At 60.8% G+C, this 22,087-nt stretch overlaps 2 protein-coding genes across 8 annotated transcripts in view; one reads left to right on the forward strand and one right to left on the reverse strand.

Annotated features, from left to right (window-relative positions):
• Nucleotides 1-5,920: 5,920 nt before the first annotated feature.
• Nucleotides 5,921-13,405, forward strand: COMP (cartilage oligomeric matrix protein; the record flags this gene model as incomplete). Its single annotated transcript, XM_079702863.1, has 19 exons — nt 5,921-5,999; nt 6,230-6,315; nt 6,729-6,780; nt 7,210-7,379; nt 8,075-8,212; nt 8,468-8,542; nt 8,645-8,803; nt 8,893-8,997; nt 9,086-9,193; nt 9,393-9,552; nt 10,096-10,214; nt 10,425-10,477; nt 10,578-10,759; nt 10,973-11,151; nt 11,279-11,327; nt 11,531-11,727; nt 12,222-12,394; nt 13,014-13,153; nt 13,237-13,405. The coding sequence occupies 19 exons, from the start codon at nt 5,921-5,923 to the stop codon at nt 13,281-13,283; spliced, it is 2,271 nt and encodes a 756-aa protein (XP_079558989.1). The 3' UTR covers nt 13,284-13,405.
• Nucleotides 13,406-18,360: 4,955 nt separating this feature from the next.
• The window catches only part of CRTC1 (CREB regulated transcription coactivator 1), a gene marked incomplete at its 5' end in the record, with an annotated part of 73,504 nt that continues 69,777 nt past the window's right edge, over nt 18,361-22,087 (reverse strand). For 5 of the 7 annotated variants that reach the window (XM_079701656.1, XM_079701653.1, XM_079701654.1 and 2 more), the window contains 3 exons: nt 18,361-19,188; nt 20,459-20,639; nt 21,264-21,350. In XM_079701656.1, coding sequence (XP_079557782.1) covers nt 18,977-19,188; nt 20,459-20,639; nt 21,264-21,350 — 480 coding nt within the window. In that variant the 3' untranslated portion in view covers nt 18,361-18,976. The remainder of the gene's footprint in view (nt 19,189-20,458; nt 20,640-21,263; nt 21,351-22,087) is intronic. The other 2 variants (XM_079701655.1, XM_079701652.1) reach the window with 1 other exon arrangement.

Here is a 22,087-nt window from a genome sequence, read left to right on the forward strand (position 1 = left end):
TCACCTTCACTGTCTGACTGACTTCTCACAATGACCTTTGAATGGGCTTGTCACATAGCTAGAGAGGCCCCAAGGGGGCATCCATTCATTCATCCATCCATCCTACCATCTGTCTATGATACATCCGTCCACCTGTCATCCACCCATCCACCCACCCAGCCATCTATCCACCAACCCAACCATCCATCTCCCCACCCATCTGCCTGTATATCAATCCACTCATTTAGCCATCCCATCTATTCATCCCTCCATCCATCCATCCATCCCCTGATCCAGCCAGCCAGCTATCATCTATCCAACCATCCATTCATTTGTCCATCCATCCGTCTGCCTTCCTTTCTGTGAGTCCGTCCATCCACTCACCCGTTTACCCATCCACCCACCCACCTACCCACTCACTCATCTATCTGTCCATCAGTCCACCCATCCATCCATCTACTCAGCCATCCATCCATCATTCATTTATTCTAACATGTGTATGATGCTGGAGATATGGTGGGCCTCAGTGTGATGAAGGATGCAGCCCCATAGCCATGTAATCCATCTGTGCCCATTCAGTGTGGTCAGAGCTGTGACAGATGATACTCAGGGCACTTTGGAGGCCAGAGGATGCTACTAACCCAGCTGGGACAAAGAGGAGTGAGCGATGTTAAAGGGGAAGGTGGACCAGGGAGAGTCACAGCCCAACGAAGGGCCCAGAGGGCAGAAAGAGATGGGGCTGGAGAGGCCCGTGAAGCCCAAAATGGCTCATGGCTCTGTCCCGTCCAGCCCTCTCCCCTTCCATCACACCCTCACCTCTCTGCTCCAGCCACACCTGCCTCCCTGCTTAACCTCCCATACATCAGGCACATCCTCCCTCCAGGCCTTCACCCTTGCTGTGCCCTCTGCCTGGGATACCCCTCATCAGCTGGAACCCGTTCACTTGTTCAGGTCTCGACACTAACATCCCACTGCAGAGTGGCCTCCCTGACCCCTGGGCTCTGTTTCCACAGCCCAGCCAGCCCCTACTTCCATGCAGCTTGTGTGCACTTGTCCACCTTCGAGGCTACCTACCACAGGGCTGAGAGGCCGAGACCACCTCCTTCCCATCCGCTGTGCAGCAAAGGGTCAATGCTTGTGCAGTGGATGGAGTTATTTAGTTTTATCCTATTGATTGCTAAGCATTTATTTGGCACATATTGTATGCAGTCCTCACATTTGCGGGCTGGGGCTCTCCCCTGCCTGGTAGCCTCCCTCCCCCACTGGCCCATTCGAGCCTGGGCCTCTGCCTGCCAGGCGGTCAGTGGATAAACACACCCCGCCCTCACCCTCGGCCACCCGCCCGTCACTGGCTAGAACAAGGGCCTCCTGTTAATGAGCTGAGGTGGGGGCTGGAGAAGGGGGGAGGAGGAATTGGGGGCAGGGCTCTGGTTCCTGTGATCTCTCCTGCCTACCCACCCACAGAAACCTGAGTGGGGGGCCTTCTCCCCGCGGCAAGGCTGTGTGCCTTCCCTCTCTGAGCATCCAGTGCCCAAATAGAGGAGGCACGACCAGCCTACTACACCGAGCCTCAGTTTGCCCATCTGTAGAGTGGGGGACATTGGCAAACACCAGCATCAAAAAGTGCTGAATGCGCTTTTCATGGACTAAGTATTTGGGTGTCATGATGAGCCTAAGAAGTTGGGGCTCTCATTGTCCCCATTTCACCTGGGTTTTTAGTGCTGCTGGTATAGTGCAAAAAGACTTTAAGAATTTCCAATTTTCACTTCATTAGACAGAGAGGCAAATGGACAGACAGACAGACAGACTGAGGGAGAGAAGGAAACCACTGCAGTGAGACCGCAGGCAGTCTCTCTCCGTGTAACACAGACACAGGTTTGTTTTGCTGTTACCTACAAGACTCTCACTAAATGCGAGAGGAAAGGAGAAAAGAGCAGGGCAGTCATTTGCCGTGCCACAATTATCCCTGGAAAATTATGAAGATAATGGTGGTGTAAAATCATTCTCAGAACTCAGTGCCCATAGAATGCCACATTGTTAAATTCCAGTCGCTTCCTAGTGAAGTCCTTTCTCCCCTAAGGCAACTCCATAGTCCATTCTCTAAACTGGAGATGTAAAAATTTACATTATAATAAACTTTTGAAGGTGTCCTCCCCGACCCTGTCCAAAGAAAAGAAAAGAAACACACACACACACACACACACACCCCACCGCTGCAAGGCACAGTGATGTTAAGCAACTTGTCTCAAGTTGCACAGCAGAGCTGGGATATGAAACTCAGGGTCCTGGTGCCAGAGACCAAGACCTTCATGGTGGTGTCCTGATGCCTCCCATGATGATGAGTTCCTGCCTCCTGAGGCTGCGGGGAGAGTGGGCAAAAAAGGAAAACCCACAAAAGTGATGTGGCAAGGTTTCAAGCATTTGGCACTTGCTCAATAAAATTGTAGTCACTATATTTATTGTTATTTTCTTCTTTCTTTATCATACCTTTTGAAGAGCCTGAGACCGAATGACAATAGATTCAGGGTAAATGGAGGGTGGGAGGGGAGGCAGGGCTTGCTGAAATTCACAGAGCAAGTCAGGGTGGGCCTGCCAGACTCCAGTGCCCAGATGGCACCCTATCTGTCCCCCTGCCCCTCTTCCCACCACTTGGTCCTTCTGGAGAGATGGGTCCAGTCAGGCCATTCAAGGCAGGCTGGGTCAGGCTCCTCAGCTGCGGATGCAGCAGTGGCTAAGTGGCCTCCCTTGCTGCTCTAATGAATTCCCCAGACCCTGGGCCTGTGGTGGGGCCCGCCCAGGGCAGGGCGGCTGCCTTCCCGACATACTTTCTCTCTGGATTCACAAGGAGAGGCGGCTGGGGGAGCTGGGGGCGCCCACATGTCTCCTGGCGCAGCAGGACTCTGCCAGGAAGGGCTCAGGGGCCCCATCACACAGGCATCAGCCCCTCTGCCTCAGCCTGGCCAGGTTCCTGGAACCACTGGGTCCAGCATCATGGGAAGGGGGGATGTTTGGGGCTCCAGCCAAGGGCTCAGGCCAGGAGGTCCTGGGTAGCAGAGTTTTCACAGCTAATGAGGGGCCTGGGCTAGCATTTCTCGTCTGGAATCTGTGGCCAAGGGCAGAGAGTGGGTGGTATGAAGGCCTTAGGGGTCCTGCCTTCTCCTGTTTTAATCCTGGCTGTGTGACCTTGAGCTGTCTCATGCCCTCTCTGAGGGAAATGTGAATAAGAACGATCTGAGGTATAAGTGACATAGTGTATAAATTACAGATTATATAATGAGGCTAACACAGGAGGCAGACACGGGGCATGGGTTAGCTCATTCAATCCTCTCAAGAGTGATCATTCCCACTTTCTAGGTGAGGAAACCGAGGCACAGAGAAGTCAAGCAACTTGCCTTAGGTCACACAGCAAGGCTATGCCCGGCTGACATTCGAATCCAGGCCATGTGGCTCCTGAGTCTGTCCTAAAGTACAGTGGTAGCAGGGGTTACTATTATTAATAGTAATTACATTACATTAATTATAAGGAATAATAACAATGTTACACTAATCATGGCAGGTGCTCTTTGCAGGCCCAGTGGCCCCCAGGGTAGGAGGAACGGAACAAAACACAGACATTTCCAGTCCCCCAGGTGAGGCCATCCCAAATTTCTCTCCCAGAAATATTCTGTCAGGCATTCTAGAAGAATGTCACACAGGCACCAGCCCCTAAGCCCTGCCCAAGAAGAGCAGGGAGGTATTCCTGAAGGAGGGGGCACCAGAGCCAGACCTTGGAGGATGGAGGAAGGTGTTCAGGATGGTGGGGGACAGCAGGTACAAAGGCCAGAAGGACACCCAGAGTGAGTTGTTGTGTAATGTGAGGCTGCCGAGGTGTGCGTGGGAGGAGGGGGCTGCTGCCTGGAAGGGGAATTTCAGGGCCGATGGGATTCGGGAGGCAGGAGCATGAACCCAGATTGCCCATGTCTCCAGGCCTCTGTTGTCTAACCTGCAGACTGGGGCATCTTAAGGGCCTCTGCCTTTGCCATTCCCTCTGCCTAGAATGTCCTTCCCCGCATCTCCTCACGGCCGGGCCGTGAACAAGGCCACGTGTGTCCAAGCCACAGCCCCATGCCAAGCCTGTGGTGGGGGCCTGGCTTCCATGTGCCCTTGTCCCAGCTGCATGAGGCACACGCAAGCCCACAGCCCTTGCTGGAGCCGTGGTTTTCCCAAGAATTCCAGCACCAGCCAGGAGTGGCCCCCAGGTGTGCCGGATGCCAAGGAAAACAGGAGGTGAGCTCATGGCCCTGCCACAGGCATCAGGGCATGGGCCTGTGGCACTTCACTGGAAGTGCCCAGGCTGGGATTGGCTGCTCCTACCCAGCCTCCCCTCCAGACCCACCACTCCTCACTCACCCTCTGTGGCTCCCCATTGCCCTCAGAAGACAGCACAAGCCCTGCCCCACTGGTATTACTTCTCCTGAGCCCCAAGATTTCTCTACCCTGAGATCAATCTGTCCATCAGACCAGGCTCATCTTTGCCTCAGGGCCTTTGCACATGCTGTTCCTCTACCTGGAATGCCTTTCCACCATCTCTTTATCTGGCCATGGCCTCCTCACTTTCCTGGTCCTAGCTCGGTGTTCCCTCCTCCTCTAAGAAGCCTGCCCAGACTCCCCCTGCCACCCCAAGCTGGGTCAGGCACCTTCTAGGAGCTCCCACTGCTGCCTGTGCATCCCCCACCACGGTCCTGGCCCCTTGGGATGATTACATGTAGCTGCTTCCCCACCAACCTGGGTTCCCCACAAGGGAGGGGCCCAGTCTGGCTTGTTCACTCTGTGTCCCCAGCATCCTGCACAGGACATGGCACACAGTAGGTTCTCAATGCATGTTTGAGAATAATGAATGTGCCTGAAATTTCCCCACCTCCAAGCTCCACATGCTTCCCTCTGCCAGAACTGTCCTCACCTTTTTGTCTCTGCTGATCTGAGTCTCCTTTCCTTTAGGTTTCCTTGCCACCTCCTCCAGGAAGCCCTCAGTGACTTCTCTGCAAGCTCCCATGAGAACAAATCTGGCAATGAACCTACCCTGGCTTCATCCCTGCCCCTCGCAGTGGCCCTAGGCTAGTCACTTCCCCTCTCTGGTCCTCAGTTTCCCTGCCTATAGAATAGAGACTGCAAACGCTGAAGGGTAGGGGCAAAGAGAGTTAACTCCAGAAAACAGAGGTGTTTTGTAGCTTAAGAGCATGGCTGGGCTGGGAGGATTTTCCTGATTAGCAGTAATTTCTATTTTTATTACAGGCTGTTCCCACAGAGCTGGACTGGAGCTTGGATGGTATGGCAAAGTCTCGACAAACAGAAGCACAGGGCCTCCCCCGCTCAGATCTCCTCCAGCCAGAGCCCTTTAATTTGCTCACCCTCCTGCTGGGGAGGGACACACACACAGCCCAGTGCACAGATTGGGAGACTGAGTGGGCTCCGGCCCCTGGGCGACCAGGCTGCCCCCCTCCCCTACTCACCAGCTAGAGAACCGCAGAGAGAGATCAGAAAGGGGTTGGGGGAGGAGGTGAGTCCTAACCTTTAGCCACTCTTGACTCAGTTTCCCCAAGTGTGAGCTGAGGGGAGCCACTGTGGGGATCACTTCGTTCCCAGATATGACCGAGTCTTGGCACGCAACCATCACTCAGATAAGCGAATGAGAGGGCTGGAGGGCGGTCCCACTTGATTCCCCGCCCCACCTACCCCGGCACAAGCCCCCCCGTGACTCAGTTTCCCCGCCGGATCCGGGTTCAGCCGCGCTGGGCGGGGCCTTGAAAGCGGAGGCCAGCGCCGTCTGTTTACCTTGAGGCTGGACGCTGGGCAGGGCCGCGGAGGGCCGTCCCCGGGGCCGGCCGCGCCGCCGGCATAAATAGGCTGCGCGGGCCTCGTGGGCGGCAGAGAGCGAGCCGCTGTCCAGCTCCCCGCCGCCGTCATGGTCCTCACCACCGCCCGCGTTCTCTTGCTCACCCTGGCTGCCCTCGGCGCATCGGGCCAGGGGCAGATCCCGCTGGGTAAGCCGCGCCTGACCCCCAAACGGACACGACTCGCGGGAGGCCTGGGGTCGCGGCTTCTTGGGACTCGGGGACTGTTCGCCGGGGCGTGCGGGGCGGAGAAAGCAGGCAGCGGGGGCAGAGGCTCAGGAAATGGGGTGGGCGTCAGGGGTCCCTGCGGCGGCGGTGTGAGGGGTGGTGATGGGGGTCTCCGGTCCCCGACGCCCCACCAGCGCCCCCTGTCAGCGCAGGTGCAGACCTGGGCCCGCAGATGCTACGCGAACTACAGGAGACCAACGCGGCGCTGCAGGATGTGCGGGAACTGCTTCGGCAGCAGGTGCCTCCGGGGTTGGGGGGACGGGGGTGCCGGGTTGGCACAGAGAGGCTTGGAAGAGGGGAAGGGGGTCTCGGAGGTAGGGGAGTGGGGGGCAGTGGGGGGAGGACCGGAGAAGGGGATCCTGGTGGAGGTGAAGAGGGCCCAGAGTTATGGAAAAGAGGAAAAAGAGGGGTCCCAGGGACAGGGGGTTCCTCGGGAGAGGGGTAGGGATCCGTGAGGGGGGAAGGGAATCCCAGGGAAGGAAGAGAGGGGCTGGGAGAGTAGGGATCTCGGGGTAGGGACTCCGTGGGGAGGGGGCCCGGGCCGAGTGGGTGGGTCTGCGGGAAAGGAGTTTGAGAGAGGGACAGGGGAGACCCGACGGGGGAGGAGAGGGATGGACCCGCTGACCACACCCCATCCCCCTTGCACCAAAGGTCAAGGAGATCACGTTTCTGAAAAACACGGTGATGGAGTGTGACGCGTGCGGTGAGCGCAACTGGAGCGGCAGAGACTGGGCGGCGGGGGAGCGAGAAGAGATGGGGAGACAGAGACAGAGAGCGAAGGACAGACCGGGAGGAAAAGAGACAGAGAAGAAGATGGAGGCTGACAGAGATGGAGAGATTGGATGAGGGATGGAGAGAGAGAAACAGGAAGGGGAGACAGAGACTATGGGAGGGGGAGACCCCAAAAGGGCCAGAAACCATGCGAGAGATGCTGGGAGGTGGAGAGTCGCGGAGGGAGAAGCAAAAAACGGCCGGGCGCAGAGATCCAGATACTGGAGAGACCTGGCGGGCAGAGCGCTCAGTACGAGGCGGGGTCGCAGAACAACCAGGATCTCACCATGCCCTCAGGGGCCACCCCCCCAGGCTCCACCCCTGGGCGTGGCCCTAACCATTCCCGCCCCACCCCCCGCAGGGATGCAACCCGCGCTCACCCCCAGACTGAGCGTGAGGCCCCTAAGCCAGTGCGCGCCCGGCTTCTGCTTCCCCGGCGTGGCTTGTACCGAGCCAGCAAGCGGCGCGCGCTGCGGACCCTGCCCTGCAGGCTTCACCGGCAACGGCTCGCACTGCGCCGATGTCAACGAGGTGCGTCCGTCACCACCGCCCAGACGGTCCTCCAACGCGTGACCCCACAGCTCCCCACCGCCCCGACGAACTCCTCATCCGCTGGGGGTGCTCTCCCGGAGAGCCCCCTCATCTCCAGGGGCGCAGGTCTAGACGACCTCCCCACCGCCGGGGGACACCCCCCACTACCACACCCCTCTCCACCTGGGACGCCCATCCCGACGACTTCCTCCGTAGCCGGTGACCTCCGCCCCGACGACTCCCCTACCGCCGGGAGTGGTCCGCCTCAACGACCCCCCTCACCACGGGGAGCCGCCGACCCCAGCCACCCTTCCACCACCGGGGGGCTCCAGCCCGGACAGCCTCCTCACCGCCGGGCACGCACGCCCCGACGACCACTTCCCGCCTCCTCTGGGGACGCCCGCCCTCAAAATGTCTTCCCCCGCCCATGAGCACCCAGCCCACCGGGTCCCAGGAACAGATCCCCTCAGGCACGCCCTGTTCCCCGCCTGGTCTTGTCCCTTCCCACATCAAGGCAAAGCCATGTGTGACCCCGGGACAGTGGCCTCTGCCCCACATGGCACTCCCCCTCGCCAAGAGCTAGCTGATGGCCCTTGAACTTTACAAGTACAAGCCCAATAAGCCCTGAGGCGCCTCTCTCGGGGGGCCCAGCTACACGTCCGTCCTCTGACCCTCCGGGGCCCTTCCTCCCCCAGTGCAACGCCCATCCCTGCTTCCCCCACGTCCGCTGCGTCAACACCAGTCCGGGCTTCCGCTGCGAGGCTTGCCCGCCGGGGTACAGCGGCCCCACCCACGAGGGCGTGGGGCTGGCCTTCGCCAAGGCCAACAAGCAGGTGAGAGCCGTGGGCGGTTGGGGTGGGGAGCCAGGAGGAGCATTTTGGGGTGGGGGGCATTTTGTTGAGTAAACTCGACCTCCAGCCTCGCAGCCGAGTCTGGGGAATAGAGGAAGTTAAGGGTCCACGTCAGGGATGGTCCGGGTTGGAGGCAAGACGTAGGGGAGAGGTAGGATTCAGAGGAGACGTGAACCGGGTGGGAGGTCTGGGGGTATCTGCGTGGGAGCAGTGACCTCTGCCCTCCCTCCCACCCAGGTTTGCACGGACATTAACGAGTGTGAGACCGGGCAGCATAACTGCGTTCCCAACTCCGTATGCGTCAATACCCTGGTAAGGCCTGGGAGGAGAGGGGAAGGACTGAGAGATGGAGGATGGGACGCGAAGTGTCAGGAGGTGGGAGGGGGGTGCTGACCTCCTGTGGCCCGGGCTCAGGGCTCCTTCCAGTGCGGCCCGTGCCAGCCCGGCTTCGTGGGAGACCAGGCATCAGGCTGCCGTCGGCGCGCACAGCGCTTCTGCCCCGACGGCACGCCCAGCCCGTGCCACGAGAAGGCCGACTGCGTCCTGGAGCGTGATGGGTCGCGATCCTGCGTGGTGAGTGCGAGCGGGCCAAGGAAGGGCGTTCGATGAGGGTCCGGGGGTGGGGTCACGCCGGAGCACCCACTCACTCCCCCACCCCGCAGTGCGGCGTCGGCTGGGCTGGCAACGGGCTCTTCTGCGGCAGAGACACAGACTTGGACGGCTTTCCCGACGAGAAGCTGCGCTGCTCAGAGCGCCAGTGCCGAAAGGTGGGCGGGGTCTGAAGGGCGCGGCCTGGTATGAGGGTGGGCGTGGCTCCCTGGCAGCGCCCCTCATGCCCGCCGCGCCCACCCCTAGGACAACTGCGTGACGGTGCCCAACTCAGGGCAGGAGGACGTGGATCGCGACGGCATCGGAGACGCCTGCGACCCGGATGCCGACGGGGACGGCGTCCTCAACGAGAAGGTGGGGCAAAAGCGGGGGCCTAGGCGAGACTAGATGGGGGCTTGGCTCGAGTGAGGGGTGTGGCCTTAGAGGCTGATCTCACGGGTCCCCGAGGGTTAGGGGTTCCCTGCAGAGGAGGCGGGGCCTCGGAGATGGACAGTCTGGGGAGTGACATTTGCCTCTCTAGGCCTGACTACTCCCAACCGGCCCTGACCTCTAGGACAACTGCCCGCTGGTGCGGAACCCAGACCAGCGCAATGCGGATGGCGACAAGTGGGGCGATGCGTGCGACAACTGCCGGTCCCAGAAGAACGACGATCAGAAGGACACCGATAACGACGGCCAAGGCGACGCCTGCGACGACGACACAGACGGCGACCGTGAGCTCTGTGGCAGGGGGAAGAGGAGAGAGAAGGGCTGGCACCAAGGGGCGGGGCTTGGCTGGGGGCGGGGCTCGGCCTCCTTTGGGAGCCGGAGGGGGTGTGCTCGCCTAGGGCTCCAGGGACCGTGGACCATGCTCCGGAGGGCAGCAAAATGCAAGCTGGGATATGATGTCGAGGAGAAAAGGAAGGAACTTTTGGAGGAGGGGAAAGTGGTCCTTGTGTTAGATGCTGCAGGGAGGAAATAAGAGGACAGAGACGTGAGCCTGGGGTTTAGGGCTGAGGAGGTACCATTTTTACATCTGGGCAGAGACTCGAGGTGGTGCATTCACAGAGCTAGTCCCCTCACCGCCATCCATTCATTTAGTCTCTAGGAGGCTGGCGACTGGGCATGAATACTTGGTTTAACTTTGTAGTTATTGGGAACCAAAGATGGGGTGGGACTCTATCCCAAGCTAGCCCCAGGTCTGCACCTGCCCTGCTGAAGTCAGCCTGGCCCCGTCCTAATCTTGGGATCCCGTTCTGTCCTTCTGCTTCCCGCAGGGATCCGCAACACGGTGGACAACTGCCCCAAGGTGCCCAACTCAGACCAGAAGGACAGTGATGGCGATGGTGTAGGGGATGCCTGTGACAACTGTCCTCAGAAGAGCAACGCAGACCAGGTGAGGGCAGGCCAGACCCCAGCTGGGTCAGACCCCTGGGGTAAGCCCCAGGCTGATTAACAAGACTCCAGCCCAGTCCCAGCAGCCTGGCGGGGGGCTGGTATTCCTCCGCGTCAGGAAGGACCTTGGCTCTGGAACTCGGAGTGGGCGGGAGGCTTCTGAATTCTTCTGCCCTGATTATGGATATTTACATCCTTCCCCCGCCCACAGAGGGATGTGGACCACGACTTTGTGGGAGATGCTTGTGACAGCGACCAAGATCAGTAAGGAGGACATCTGGGGCTGAGATGGGCACCCAGGGTGGGCAGCCCTTGATCCAGCTTTCTGGGGTCTCATTGTCTCTGCCCCACCCACGCACTCTAGGGATGGGGATGGGCACCAGGACTCGCGGGACAACTGCCCCACAGTGCCCAACAGCGCCCAGCAGGACTCAGACCACGATGGCCAGGGTGACGCCTGCGACGACGATGATGACAACGATGGGGTCCCCGACAGTCGGGACAACTGCCGCCTGGTGCCCAACCCGGGCCAGGAAGACGTGGACCGTAAGGCAGGGTGCAGGGCCTGTGGTGGGGACGGGGCTAGTGTGGAGCCACTAGGGTGAGATTTGGGGTGGGCATGCTGGGGCCAGTGGCACGTGTGAGCGGAGCTGGAGACATGGTGTGGGCAGGGCCGGTAGCCTGTGTGGGCGTGGCCAGGCCTGGGGCGGGGCCTGGAGCTGACTCTACTACGGTGGGGGGCCTCCCATCTCCTCTCAGGGGACGGCGTGGGCGACGCGTGCCAGGGGGACTTTGATGCAGACAAGGTAGTGGACAAGATCGATGTGTGTCCGGAGAATGCTGAGGTCACCCTCACCGACTTCCGGGCCTTCCAGACGGTTGTGCTGGACCCCGAGGGCGACGCGCAGATAGACCCTAACTGGGTGGTGCTCAACCAGGTGCGGGAGGGGCCCAGGCGGGAGGTGGGGGGAGCCCAGGACCGCCACAGCGGGTCCTAAGCTAGGGGCGGGGAGCCGAGGGCCCAAACGGCTGGCCTGAGGCCCTTCTTCCTTTGAACCCCACCAGGGGATGGAGATCGTGCAGACGATGAACAGCGATCCTGGCCTGGGTGTGGGTGAGACATGGGGAGGGGCCAGGCCGTGCAGGGGGCGGGGCTAGAGGAGAGGTGGGACGGGGCGGGCCTGGACTCAGGAAAGGCGGGGCCAGGTTGGGTGGTCTGGGCTCAGGGGTCGGGCGTTCTGAACTCTGGAGGGGCGGGGCCGGGGGGCGGATCTGGGCCCCGGTGCGGCAGGGGCTAGCGTCCCTTCCTCTCCCCAGGTTACACGGCCTTCAATGGCGTGGACTTCGAAGGCACGTTCCACGTGAACACGGTCACGGATGACGACTACGCGGGTTTCATCTTTGGCTACCAGGACAGCTCCAGCTTCTATGTGGTCATGTGGAAGCAGATGGAGCAGACTTACTGGCAGGCAAACCCCTTCCGTGCAGTGGCGGAGCCTGGCATCCAGCTCAAGGTGCTGGGCCCTACCTGAACTCGGCCTCAGTGCCAACTCGGAGGCCCCAAACCCTCCCACAGATCCCCAAAGCCTTACAGCCCCCAGCCTCATTCTATGGACCTCGAAGTCTTTCTACCTAGTTCCTCCCACAGGCCCTCAAACACTCCCCCGAGATCCCCCAACCTTTCTGTGGGCCCCAAAACCCTCTCACCGAGCCCAAACTTTCCCTCAGGCTCCAAATCCTCCTGCAGGCCCCAAAGACCCCAGTATTTCACTGAAACCCTAGAATTCCCCAAGTCCTCTACACTCGAGTTTATCCCACAAACCACTGCTGCCCCTACAGCCTGACTGCAAAGCTCCTCGTGTCCCCCAAGGCTTCTTCGTGGGTCTCCCATCCAGGCATACTGGGGGACCCCACCACTCCTTTATGACTCACAGCTCCTTGCCTGTCTGGGAGCTCTGGTGGCCTGTGTGGTCTCTGACCCCCGCTCCCCTGTTCTCCGGTGTGGCAGGCCGTGAAGTCCTCCACAGGCCCTGGGGAGCAGCTTCGGAATGCACTGTGGCACACGGGGGACACAGAGTCACAGGTGCGGCTGCTGTGGAAGGACCCCCGCAATGTGGGCTGGAAGGACAAGACGTCCTACCGCTGGTTCCTGCAGCACCGGCCCCAAGTGGGCTACATCAGGTGGGAACCCGCCCTCTGCCAGGGGGCCCGGAGTCCCTGCTCTATCCTGGCTCTTGAGGGCAGGGGGGAGTGCTTCAGGGGGCCTCGGTCCCTGTATCTGTAAAATGGGAATAATACAGGCAGTTAGAAATAACTGTCTGGCCCTGGGGCATGATACCCCTCCCAGGACAGGGGGAGGGGCCAGGCTGTGCAGGGAGCTGCTCAGGGGGCAGGGCCAGAGGAGAGGTGAGACAGTGGGGAGCCTGGACTCAGAAAAGGTGGAACCAGTTTGGGTGGTCTGGGCTCAAGGGTCCGGTGGTTCTGGACTCTGCACACAGCAGTAGGTGGGGTCTCACTGACTCCTGGTTTCTCAATCCCCACTCTACGCTGCCAGGAAGACCAGGCACTACGCTTAGCACCTACTGTGTGCAGGGCCCTAGATGTCCATCCTCTCACACAGGGAAACTGAGGCTCAGGTCAGGAGCCCCCTCTGCCCTGAGCATGGCCCAGGCAGGGAGACATATGGCCCCCTCTCCTAGAGAGGAGGGGGCCTAGCTCATGGGGCAGGATGCTGAAGCTCTGAGAGGGGAGGCAGCACCTGGCCCAGGGCCCCGAATCACAGTCCCTTCCTTCCCCGCAGAGTGAGGTTCTATGAGGGCCCGGAGCTGGTTGCAGACAGCAATGTGGTCCTGGACACGACCATGCGGGGAGGCCGCTTGGGAGTCTTCTGCTTCTCCCAGGAGAACATCATCTGGGCCAACCTGCGCTACCGCTGCAATGGTAAGAGGGCACTGCTGGGGAAGGTGGGGTGTCCCTACCGCCCAGCCTCACCCGCCTCTCACCTGCTCACCCTCTCTCCACAGACACCATCCCTGAGGACTACGAGGTCCAGAGGCTGCTGCAGGCCTAGGGACACAGGTGGGGACCCGCCACTGGATGACGGCCACCCTCACGGCTGCCCTCACTGTGGGAGGCCATCAGCACCCGGCCCCAAGAGGCAGCTGGCCTGGTGGGGAGGGAGAGGGGCTCAAAGAGGACAAAATAAAGTGTGCGTGTGGCGGAGCAGCCGGCTGTGGTCTCTGCCGCGGGGAGATGGCAGGGTCGAGCCTCTGAGGGGAGGCCAGGGACCCCAAACTCGGGCCTTGGGCGAGTTGGGGGCCTGCCACTCTCTCCCCCCGTGACTGGCTGGGGCCCTAGGTGCGTGACTAGGAGTGTCCGGCCCTGCTGCATCCCACTCACTCTCCTGGGGCGTCTGCCCCAGGATCCTGGGGTGTGTGTGTGAGGGGCTCATGCCTGCGTGTCCGTGTGTCTGTGTCTGTGGCCCCTGTGTGGCTCCTGCCTGGTGCACCTGCAACACCCACAGTTCATCCTCCAGAGGGGAGAAGAGGGCAGGAAAAAAGGGGAGGAGGCAGAGATGAAAACATTGGATTTTTATTACGTTTCATTACAAAGGATGCAAAGGTACACAGACGATAGCGTCCACGCCAGAGAGGATGGGCAGGGGCCGGCCGAGTGCGCCCTGAGCGCCCGCCCCCGCCCGCCATGGGCACCCACGCGTGCGGCCCACGGGACATCTACAGCACAATGTACATGCTGGGGGTGGGGGCAGAGCCAGCCTGGGGGAAAGAGGGACATGAGTGGGACAGGGCTTGGACTGGCAGGTTTGCATATATCAGTGCCCAGTCCCTGGAGGGGCAGGGGCAGTTTCCAACGGAGGGCATAGCGGGGTCAGTGGACCTTGACTGCCAAAGGCCTCCCTTCCGGAGTCTGGTGGCAAATGCCACAGCTGCGTCCCCTTGTCCCCGGTTGGCAGGAGGTCAGAAATGACAGGCTGGGCGTCGATTACCCCCAAATTCCACAACCCTGCAAGATGGGGGCAACCCAAGTGTCACTGGCTCCTCAGGACAGGGTATTGGGCACTGGCCAGGAGGGCAGAAGGCAGAGGGAGCTGTCTGGAACCAGTCCCTGACATCCAGCCCCTGCCTGGGATGAGCCTGGGGCCCTGAGACCCGTGGGCCTGAGCTAATGACAAGAGGGAACTGAGGCCCGGGTCACAAGGGTCTTGTCTGCCCCCCGGCGCCTTCAGGAGTACCCCAGTGCCCAGGCCTGGGGGTGCAGGTCACCCCACCTCCATTGGGGTAGAACTCTTGTCTGTGGCCAGCCACCTGTGGCACACCAACGGTTATGAGAGGTGCCTGAGCCCCACGCAGCCAGGACCCCCAAAAGCTGAGGAAGCCAAAAAGAGTTGGTTTAGGCCAAGCTGGCCGGGCAGGGCCTGACAAAGCAATGTCCCAAGGACCCCTGTCATATGCTGTGAGACCCCCAGGGGATGGGGGCCCAGGGTCCACGGAGAACTCAAGCAGAAACAGACCTGTCTGCCCACTCACCCCAGGGTAGGCGAGGTGCCAAATCCTCCCCCAGCTCTTCAGGTCACGTGGGGGGGGAGCGGAGCTCAGGTGGCCACAGCTCCCTCACCTGAAGCATCACCTGCAGGGGTGGTAGGCCAGGCCCAAGAGCAGCAGGTACCCTTGACCTTGCACCCCTGTGCCCCAACACTATGCCAAGGGCACCCTGAGGACTCCTACTACAGCTCCCTCAGAACCCAGTGAGGACAATGGGTGCTGCTACTGCTGTGTCAGGGCTGGGGGCGGGGGTCTCCTGACCCCACCAGGCCTCACCACACCCAGCCTGCACCCTGGGGTGGGGATGCCTTCTTTGGAAATGCAGAAGACTCAGAATCCAGTTGGGGGCAGGAGTTTGGCAGCAAGTTTGGTTATGAACTAGCTCGGGGTCGGCTGAGATGTGGAGGTCTGGGGAGGGGGGCACCACCCCAAGTGTTCTCAGCTGCCTGGAGGCCTCCAGGTCAACAAAGTCTTCTCTAGGAGAAGGGGATCATGGGGGCTCATTAGGCCCAGGAGGCTGGACAGAGGGGGGGTCGCCCCTGCTGCTTGAGTCCCACCCAGCACCTCCATGGGCCTTGTACCTACTCCCATCCCCTGTGACCAGGCCGTGGCCAGCACCCGGCATGCACACAGGCCCCAAACTGGACACCCACCCCAGCAGGATGGACGGACGACACGGGACGTCTCGCCCTCCATGCAGGAGTCTCACAGCATCTGATGGACGGACAGATGGACAGCTGTCCTTGCCCGCCCCACTGTGACACACAGGCCTCACAACGGGCCCACTTGGCTGGCCGCCCTCCTGGGAGGTCGGCCACCTGAAGAAATCAGGCCAAACACACATACGACGTCAGAACCCTCCTGCCCAGCCCTCAACACCCACAAGGAGATAACAGCACACAGGCCGCAAAGGCCGGCCAAGCACTCCCAGTGAATGGAGGTGTTGCTGGGGAAAGGGCTGCAAACACACACACCTGCCCTTGCCTTCCAGCCTCACAGGCCTGGTCCCAGGGAACTCCGTGGACCGCACTGGGATCAGGGGCTGGACCCAACGCAATTAGGGTCCCTTCTGCTGTGTACTTGTCCCCACAGGGAAGCCTGACTGTTTTTTGGATACCGCTGGCTGTGGGCCTCCAAATTTTGCTGAAGGGTCGACCTGCCCCCTGAGCTTTCCACTGAGGGTCTCAGGGCCCCCTGCCCCAGGGGACTGGCCCCTACCCTTCTTGCCCGGAAGAGCGCTGGGGGGGAAGCAAGGCGTGCAAGGAAAGCGGGGAGGGGGCTGCAGGGAACCCCAAACAGTGCTGCCTGTCTTCCCTCTGCTAAGGGCACGGTGTGGGGGGAGGTCCTCACGGGTACCTGCGACAGGGATGTGACCCCGATGAGACTCCTCCTTCCCCAAGTCAACCCTGGGCACTGCAGGGGGTGATGCTGACAGGTGAGGGGTGGGGACCAGGGGCATGAACTCTCTTCTCTGGGGGACACAGAGACAGGCTGACCCCAGGTCTCATCCTCGGCCCATGGAGCCTCACGGGGGAACAAATTTACCACCCTGGGGGCTCAGAGGACAGAGGCAGGTGGGGACACGGTGGTTGGCTCACACTCCCGGAGGAAAGGTTTGCACAGCTGAGGGGGGCTCGGCCACAGCGAGCGGGTCTATATACACGATGCAGGGGCTCCAGCTCACCCCTCACGGCGCAGCTCGCCTGAAATCACAGTATTTTCACATCACAAGTCAAAGGGCTGATTCCCTTAAGCTGTCCTGTTTCTAAAAGTCTTGGCAATTCATATTCAATATTTAGTAGAGAAATGATATTTAAGAAAAAAACCCAAATCCCCTGTTGTAGACCCCCAGAGGCCTGCCCAGGCCCAGGAGGGGGCAGTGAACCCTTTGAGGACGCCTGGCCGCTGGCTCCTGGCTGGATCCCCTCCCCGGGAAAGCTCTGCACCTACACCCCTCACGGGCTGAGGCTGCCGTGTTAATACAGTATCACCTGTGCTCCTGGCTGAGGGATGCTAGAAACGGGCCATGGGGCTGGACAGCCCCTCCTTCCCTGCCCATCTGCACCAAGAACCCAGTGCCGGGCAGATGGGAAGTGTAGGCTGACAGGGCTCCCTCACGGGGTCCCCTACTCCTTGTTTGAAAATTGCATCCAGGAAGGTTGCTTGTAATTTTATTAAGGCCATTTTTTAAAAAAAGTTCTACATACAAGTCTAATGGTAATCAAACCCTTCTATGTACATACATGTAGTTTTTCTTTAAAAAAAGAAAGAGTCCACTCTTTGCCCCCAGCCCTGGAAAGAAGACAGGCCCTTGACCTGGATGGACTGACACTAAACCTAACTCCACTCCAGACAACAGCGGCGGAGGCCAAGTGACCGAGGACAGGGGGCTTCCCGTCTGTGGGGCCACGCGGCCACTTGGCCACGTGCTAAGAGTCCGGCCAGGGAACAAGAGAGAGGGATGGTCGCTAGGATCAAATCTGGCTCCCACAGATAGAGGCGAGTGCTCCCAAGACGCCGACGGAGGCGGAAACGCACCAGGCAGGAGGTGTCAGCCCTGCTGGCAGGCGGAGGAGCGAATAAGAACTCGAGATGTGATGTCGGAGGGAATGAAACTGACGTTCCTTTTCCAAAGCAATTGACAGAACACAAAGCCAGCCCTGTCACCCCCTCGCAGGGCCTGTAGGGCAGACGGATGGCCTCTGGTGCGCCAGTGAGCCCTGATGGACGGTCACCTGGGCCTCCTGAGGCACTCTGAGAAGCACCTGGAAACCAGCCACTAAAATGCACACTGCTCTTTGCCTCCAAAGCCAGCCCTGCCAGGAAGGGCTACAAAAGAGATGGCGGGATGGTGGGAGGGGATGAATGTCGGCTGGTCCTCAGGATGGGGGTGCTGAGGACAGGCTTGTCTCCGGGGCATCTCAAGAACAGAGGGGCCGTAGCTGCTGCCGCTAGCCATGGGGTCTAGGACAGGCCTGCCCTGAGGACTGGCTGGCACCTTTGGGAAGGCCGGGCAGAGCTGGGTCTTCACGAGACCCCTGATGGAAGCCGCGGCTCCTTCCCAGAAGTCTGTTAGGGATCAGAGCAGAGGTCACTCTGGCCGCTGCTGCCAGCTTCTGCCAGAGTGCCCACCCAGGCCAACCTCATGTCCTTGTTTTGGGATAACGGAGCAAAAGTAAAAAGGCCGGAGATGCAGCTCAGACCCAGGCAGACAGCAGACCACTTCCAGTTAGCTTACAAATATTATAACGTTGGATTTCTAGAATAAAAACATGCTCTCAGGCAAGTGTTGGCTTGAAGGAGTCAGTTATTCATCTACAACCAAAATGTAAATACAAACCGAAAGAAACAAACCAAAAAATGCCCTGGCCGCCTCCACCCCCCCACCCCCGGCCATTCTTTAAATAATAGTAACAGTGACCACGGTACAGAGAAAGAAAGATGGAAACAAGTCGCAAAACCCCCTAGAAATAATCCCCGCCTCCACGTGCATCCCCGACAGGCCTGGGTGGGGATTTCACAGCAAAGGTGGCCACCGAGGAGCCCAGCTGGGGGTGGCGAGGCGGGGGCATGGGCTTCCCTACTGGGCCCCGGGGGAGATATAGCTGCTTCGCATGCTCTGTTCACACATTCACATCCCACCTCCGTAGGATGGAGTCTAGTGTTCTGTGTGTGCTCAGAAATATAAAAGACGGCAGTCCAAATAGTGTTTATTTCCGCTTCATGTCCGCCCACCCCCCACCCCCGGCGCCTTCTCCTTTTGGCGGGGTGGGACTGGCTCGCTACCTAACCAAGGGCTGGGGGCTCGGGCGGGTGGGGGGACCGGGGACAAAGGAAGGCAGTGAGAGCTGGACAACAGTCGCAAGATGCACCTCATCCCACCACCGTCGCTGAGCACGGCGCCCCCCGAGGCCGGCGGCCCTGCCCAGCACGCATTCCGCATCTTACAGGGGGAGGAGAGAGCAGGGAGGGAGGGTCCGCGGGGGCGACGACACGCGGCCTCACGCGGGAGGTGGACGACCGGGGTGGGCGGGCGGGTGGGCTGGGGCGCTTGGCGGCATTGCAAGCTCAGAATCACAAGCTCGGCCGTTTGCGAGGGACGGAGCGCCGCCGTCCCCAGGCTTGGGGAGACGCCGTGGGGACCACTGACCGGTAGGGTGACGGAGCCGGGGGCTGGGCGGCCGTGTGCCGGGCGTGCGGCTCACAGACGGTCCATCCGGAAGGTGTCCTCGGTGGCCGGGTCGGCCAGGACCATGTCTGGGTCATTGAGCATGTGCAGTCCGTCCAGGGTCAGGGGGTCAATCTTGAGTTCGTCCAAGGGGAACTGGTTGTCAGAATCGAAGCTGACGTCACCGACCCCGGCCAGCGTGCTGGTCAGTTCTTTAGAGAGGCTGGGAGGGGACTCTCCTGTCACTGGGGGTGGGGGGTACACACAAAAGGCTCAGCTTGGCCCTGACTCCCCGCACCCCGACTCTGCGCCTCCATGGCTCCCATCAATGCTCAGGCCATACCAGGGAGCTCACCTGAGCAGTCTGTTCCCCAAAGGACATTTGCGATGTCTGGGGACATTTTTGGTTGTCACGACTGGAGGGAATGCTACTGGTATCAGGTGGGTGGAGGCCAGGGATGCTGCTCAACACCACATAGCACACGGGATGGTCCCAACCCAGATGTCGGGGTACCAAAAGGCTGGAAAGCCCTGGGATGCGGGCTGCGACAGACTTCAGTGTGACCTGGAGGGAGCAGGGGCCTCTCAGGCTCTGCCAGGTTCTGCCAGGCAGTCTGCTCCGTGTGCATCAGGGGCCTCCCCATGGGTGGGAGGGAAGCCCGGGTTTCCCTGCAGAGACCCAGGTTCACACCTGGGCTCCTTCCTCTACTTGTGGTGAGACCCTGGGCCTCAGTTTCCCAATCTGGGAAACAGATATGAAAGTTTCGTACTTTCTGGGCTGTTGGACAATCACAGAGGCCTGATCCTTCTCACACAACCTCCAAGGCCGAGGCTTCTGCACCCAGAGCATCTCCTGCAGACCCTTGGGGCGGGGAGGAGGCACTGGGTCTGCACTCGGCTGTGGGGAGCTCTGGGCAGGAACCCCTCCATCCTAGAGATGTCAGTGGGGACTGCTGAGAGGGTCTCACCCTCAATTCCCCGACAGCCCTGGCTTATGAGGAAACTGCCTCCGTCTTTGATAAAACCTAGAACCTTCAGGGGCATGACGAGGGGTGGGGGTGGGGGACTGCAGGGTCTGAGCTCTGCTGGGAGAAGACTCACTCAACATGCGCGTGCGCAAGCCTGGGTGCCTGGGCACTGTGCTCAGGCCGCGCGGGGAGGCCCGACGCAGCATGCGCGAGCTCTTACGTGTCTGTCAGCTGCACAGGACAAGCCCCAGCAGGCAGGGCCCACCCCACAGTCACATGCATCCCCGGCACGCTCAGCTACTGGGGTTCAGGGGACTGGGCAGGAGGTGAAGGGCTAGGTGAGTGACCGGTTTCATCCTGTTCTCACTCTTGAGCCTGGGACACCGGACACCTGGTCCAGGGTCCAGTGTGCATCCCCCCAGCCTGTGTCCTGTAAGCCCAGCAGTGAGTCGAGGTTGGTGGGTTCTGGCCTCCTTGGACAGGGACACCTCAGCCCCATTGCGCCTCACCCTGCAGGGCGGGGACTCCACCTCCCCCGGCCTCTCACCTGTGAGGATGATATTGGGGATGCTGCTGTGGCTAGGGAAGCTGAGCTGCTGTGTGTCCGGCAGGCTCCCGTGGCTGCCCGTGAGGCCCATCATGGCCGCCTGTGAGTAGTTGAGTGTCGAGCCCGGGCTGTACAGGCTGCTGGAGCTGATGGCATTCTCTATCATGTTGAACTGCTCCAGCTGGCAGAGGAAGCATACAGGTGTGAGGCCAGCCCCCCGAGCTGGCCACCCTGGGACCCCGGTCGTGGTTGGCTGGCCGGCCTGCCTGCGACCGCCAGCACCTCCTCCCCTACAGGACAGCCAGCACTCATGCCAAGGTACACTTGGGGCTGCCAAGCATGAGTCCCTCTGCCTTGGGGTCTCCCCGTCTCCGAACCTGCCTGGGCCTGCCGGCACACGGCCCCCTCAGAGCTTGCTGGATGGATGGATGGATGGATGGATGGATGGATAAGTGAATGAGTGAACAGCTCCAGGCAGCAGCCAACCCTTCCCGTGCCCACACGCCCCCAATCCCGGCCTTCACGCAAAGCCACTGCAACCTCCCGGCAAACCCACGTGCACGGCCCACACTGAGGCACCGCTGTAACAGCCACTGCCCGTCCCTACCAGCGTTCACCACCCACCCTTCCTCCCCCTCCGCTGGCGGCCTCGTTCTGTGGGCAGGGTGCAAACGCCAGGAGAGGCCAAGCCAAGCCACCCCCTCCAGGGCCTGGGCCTCTGCAGCCTGGAGACTGGAGAGGCTGAGAAGCTCAGGCAGAGGAGCAGGCAGGGTCTGGCGAGCGTCTGCGGTGGGCGCCCGCTCACCTGGTGGGACAGAGCATTGGCCTGCCTGGCCGCCATCTGCTGCTCATAGTATGAGTCCCCAAACACGCCGCCCAGGGTGGAAGAGTGCTGCAGACAGAAGAGAGGCCCACTGTCGTCAGGGTTCCCAAAACCAGGCAGGGGGTGAGGCTGCTATGGGGTGGGGGGGTGCTCCCACGGGCTGGCGGCACCCATACCCTTCTCCCAGGACCTCACCACCGGCCTGGGCTGGGAGAGGAGGGAGGCCTCTGGAACTTCCTGGAAGATGCTCAGGACGTGAGAGGCTGATGACGTCTATCTCAGGGCTCCTGGGAGAGCCCACACCCGCTGGGGTGGAGGGGTGCACCCCTACTCTCGGGATGATTGCTCCTTTCCACCGCCTGCTCCTGGGGGTTGGGGCCTCTGCCGCCCAACTTCCCCCAAAGTGCCATCCCACCTCCTCTCCTTAAGCTCAGGTGTGGGTGAACCCGCTGTCGTCAGATGGAAGACGAGGGGCCACAGGGACCGGGAACCCCACCTGCCAGGCCCCAGAGGAAAGTGTGTGAGTGGGGCAAGGCAGGAGATACTCGGTGTTCAGGGTGGGATGTGTACCTTGTCAGACGTGGGAGACGCGGGACAGGCAGCAGGACACACACACTTGGGCAGGAAGGGTGCACAGAGTGAGCACGGGACAGGTACACGGAAAGCCCCTGCCCACCTGTCCAGCCGTGGCTGCCTGCCTGCCCGCGAGGCCCTGGGGCCTGGGGGATGGCAGGCAGTCCCACTCCTGTTAGCCCAATGCCAGCTGGGGCAGAGGGATGGGGGCTGCCCCTGGGAGAGGAGCAGGG

This window comes from Hyperoodon ampullatus, assembly GCF_949752795.1.
Source record: "Hyperoodon ampullatus genome assembly, chromosome: 4".
NCBI lineage: Eukaryota > Metazoa > Chordata > Mammalia > Artiodactyla > Ziphiidae > Hyperoodon > Hyperoodon ampullatus.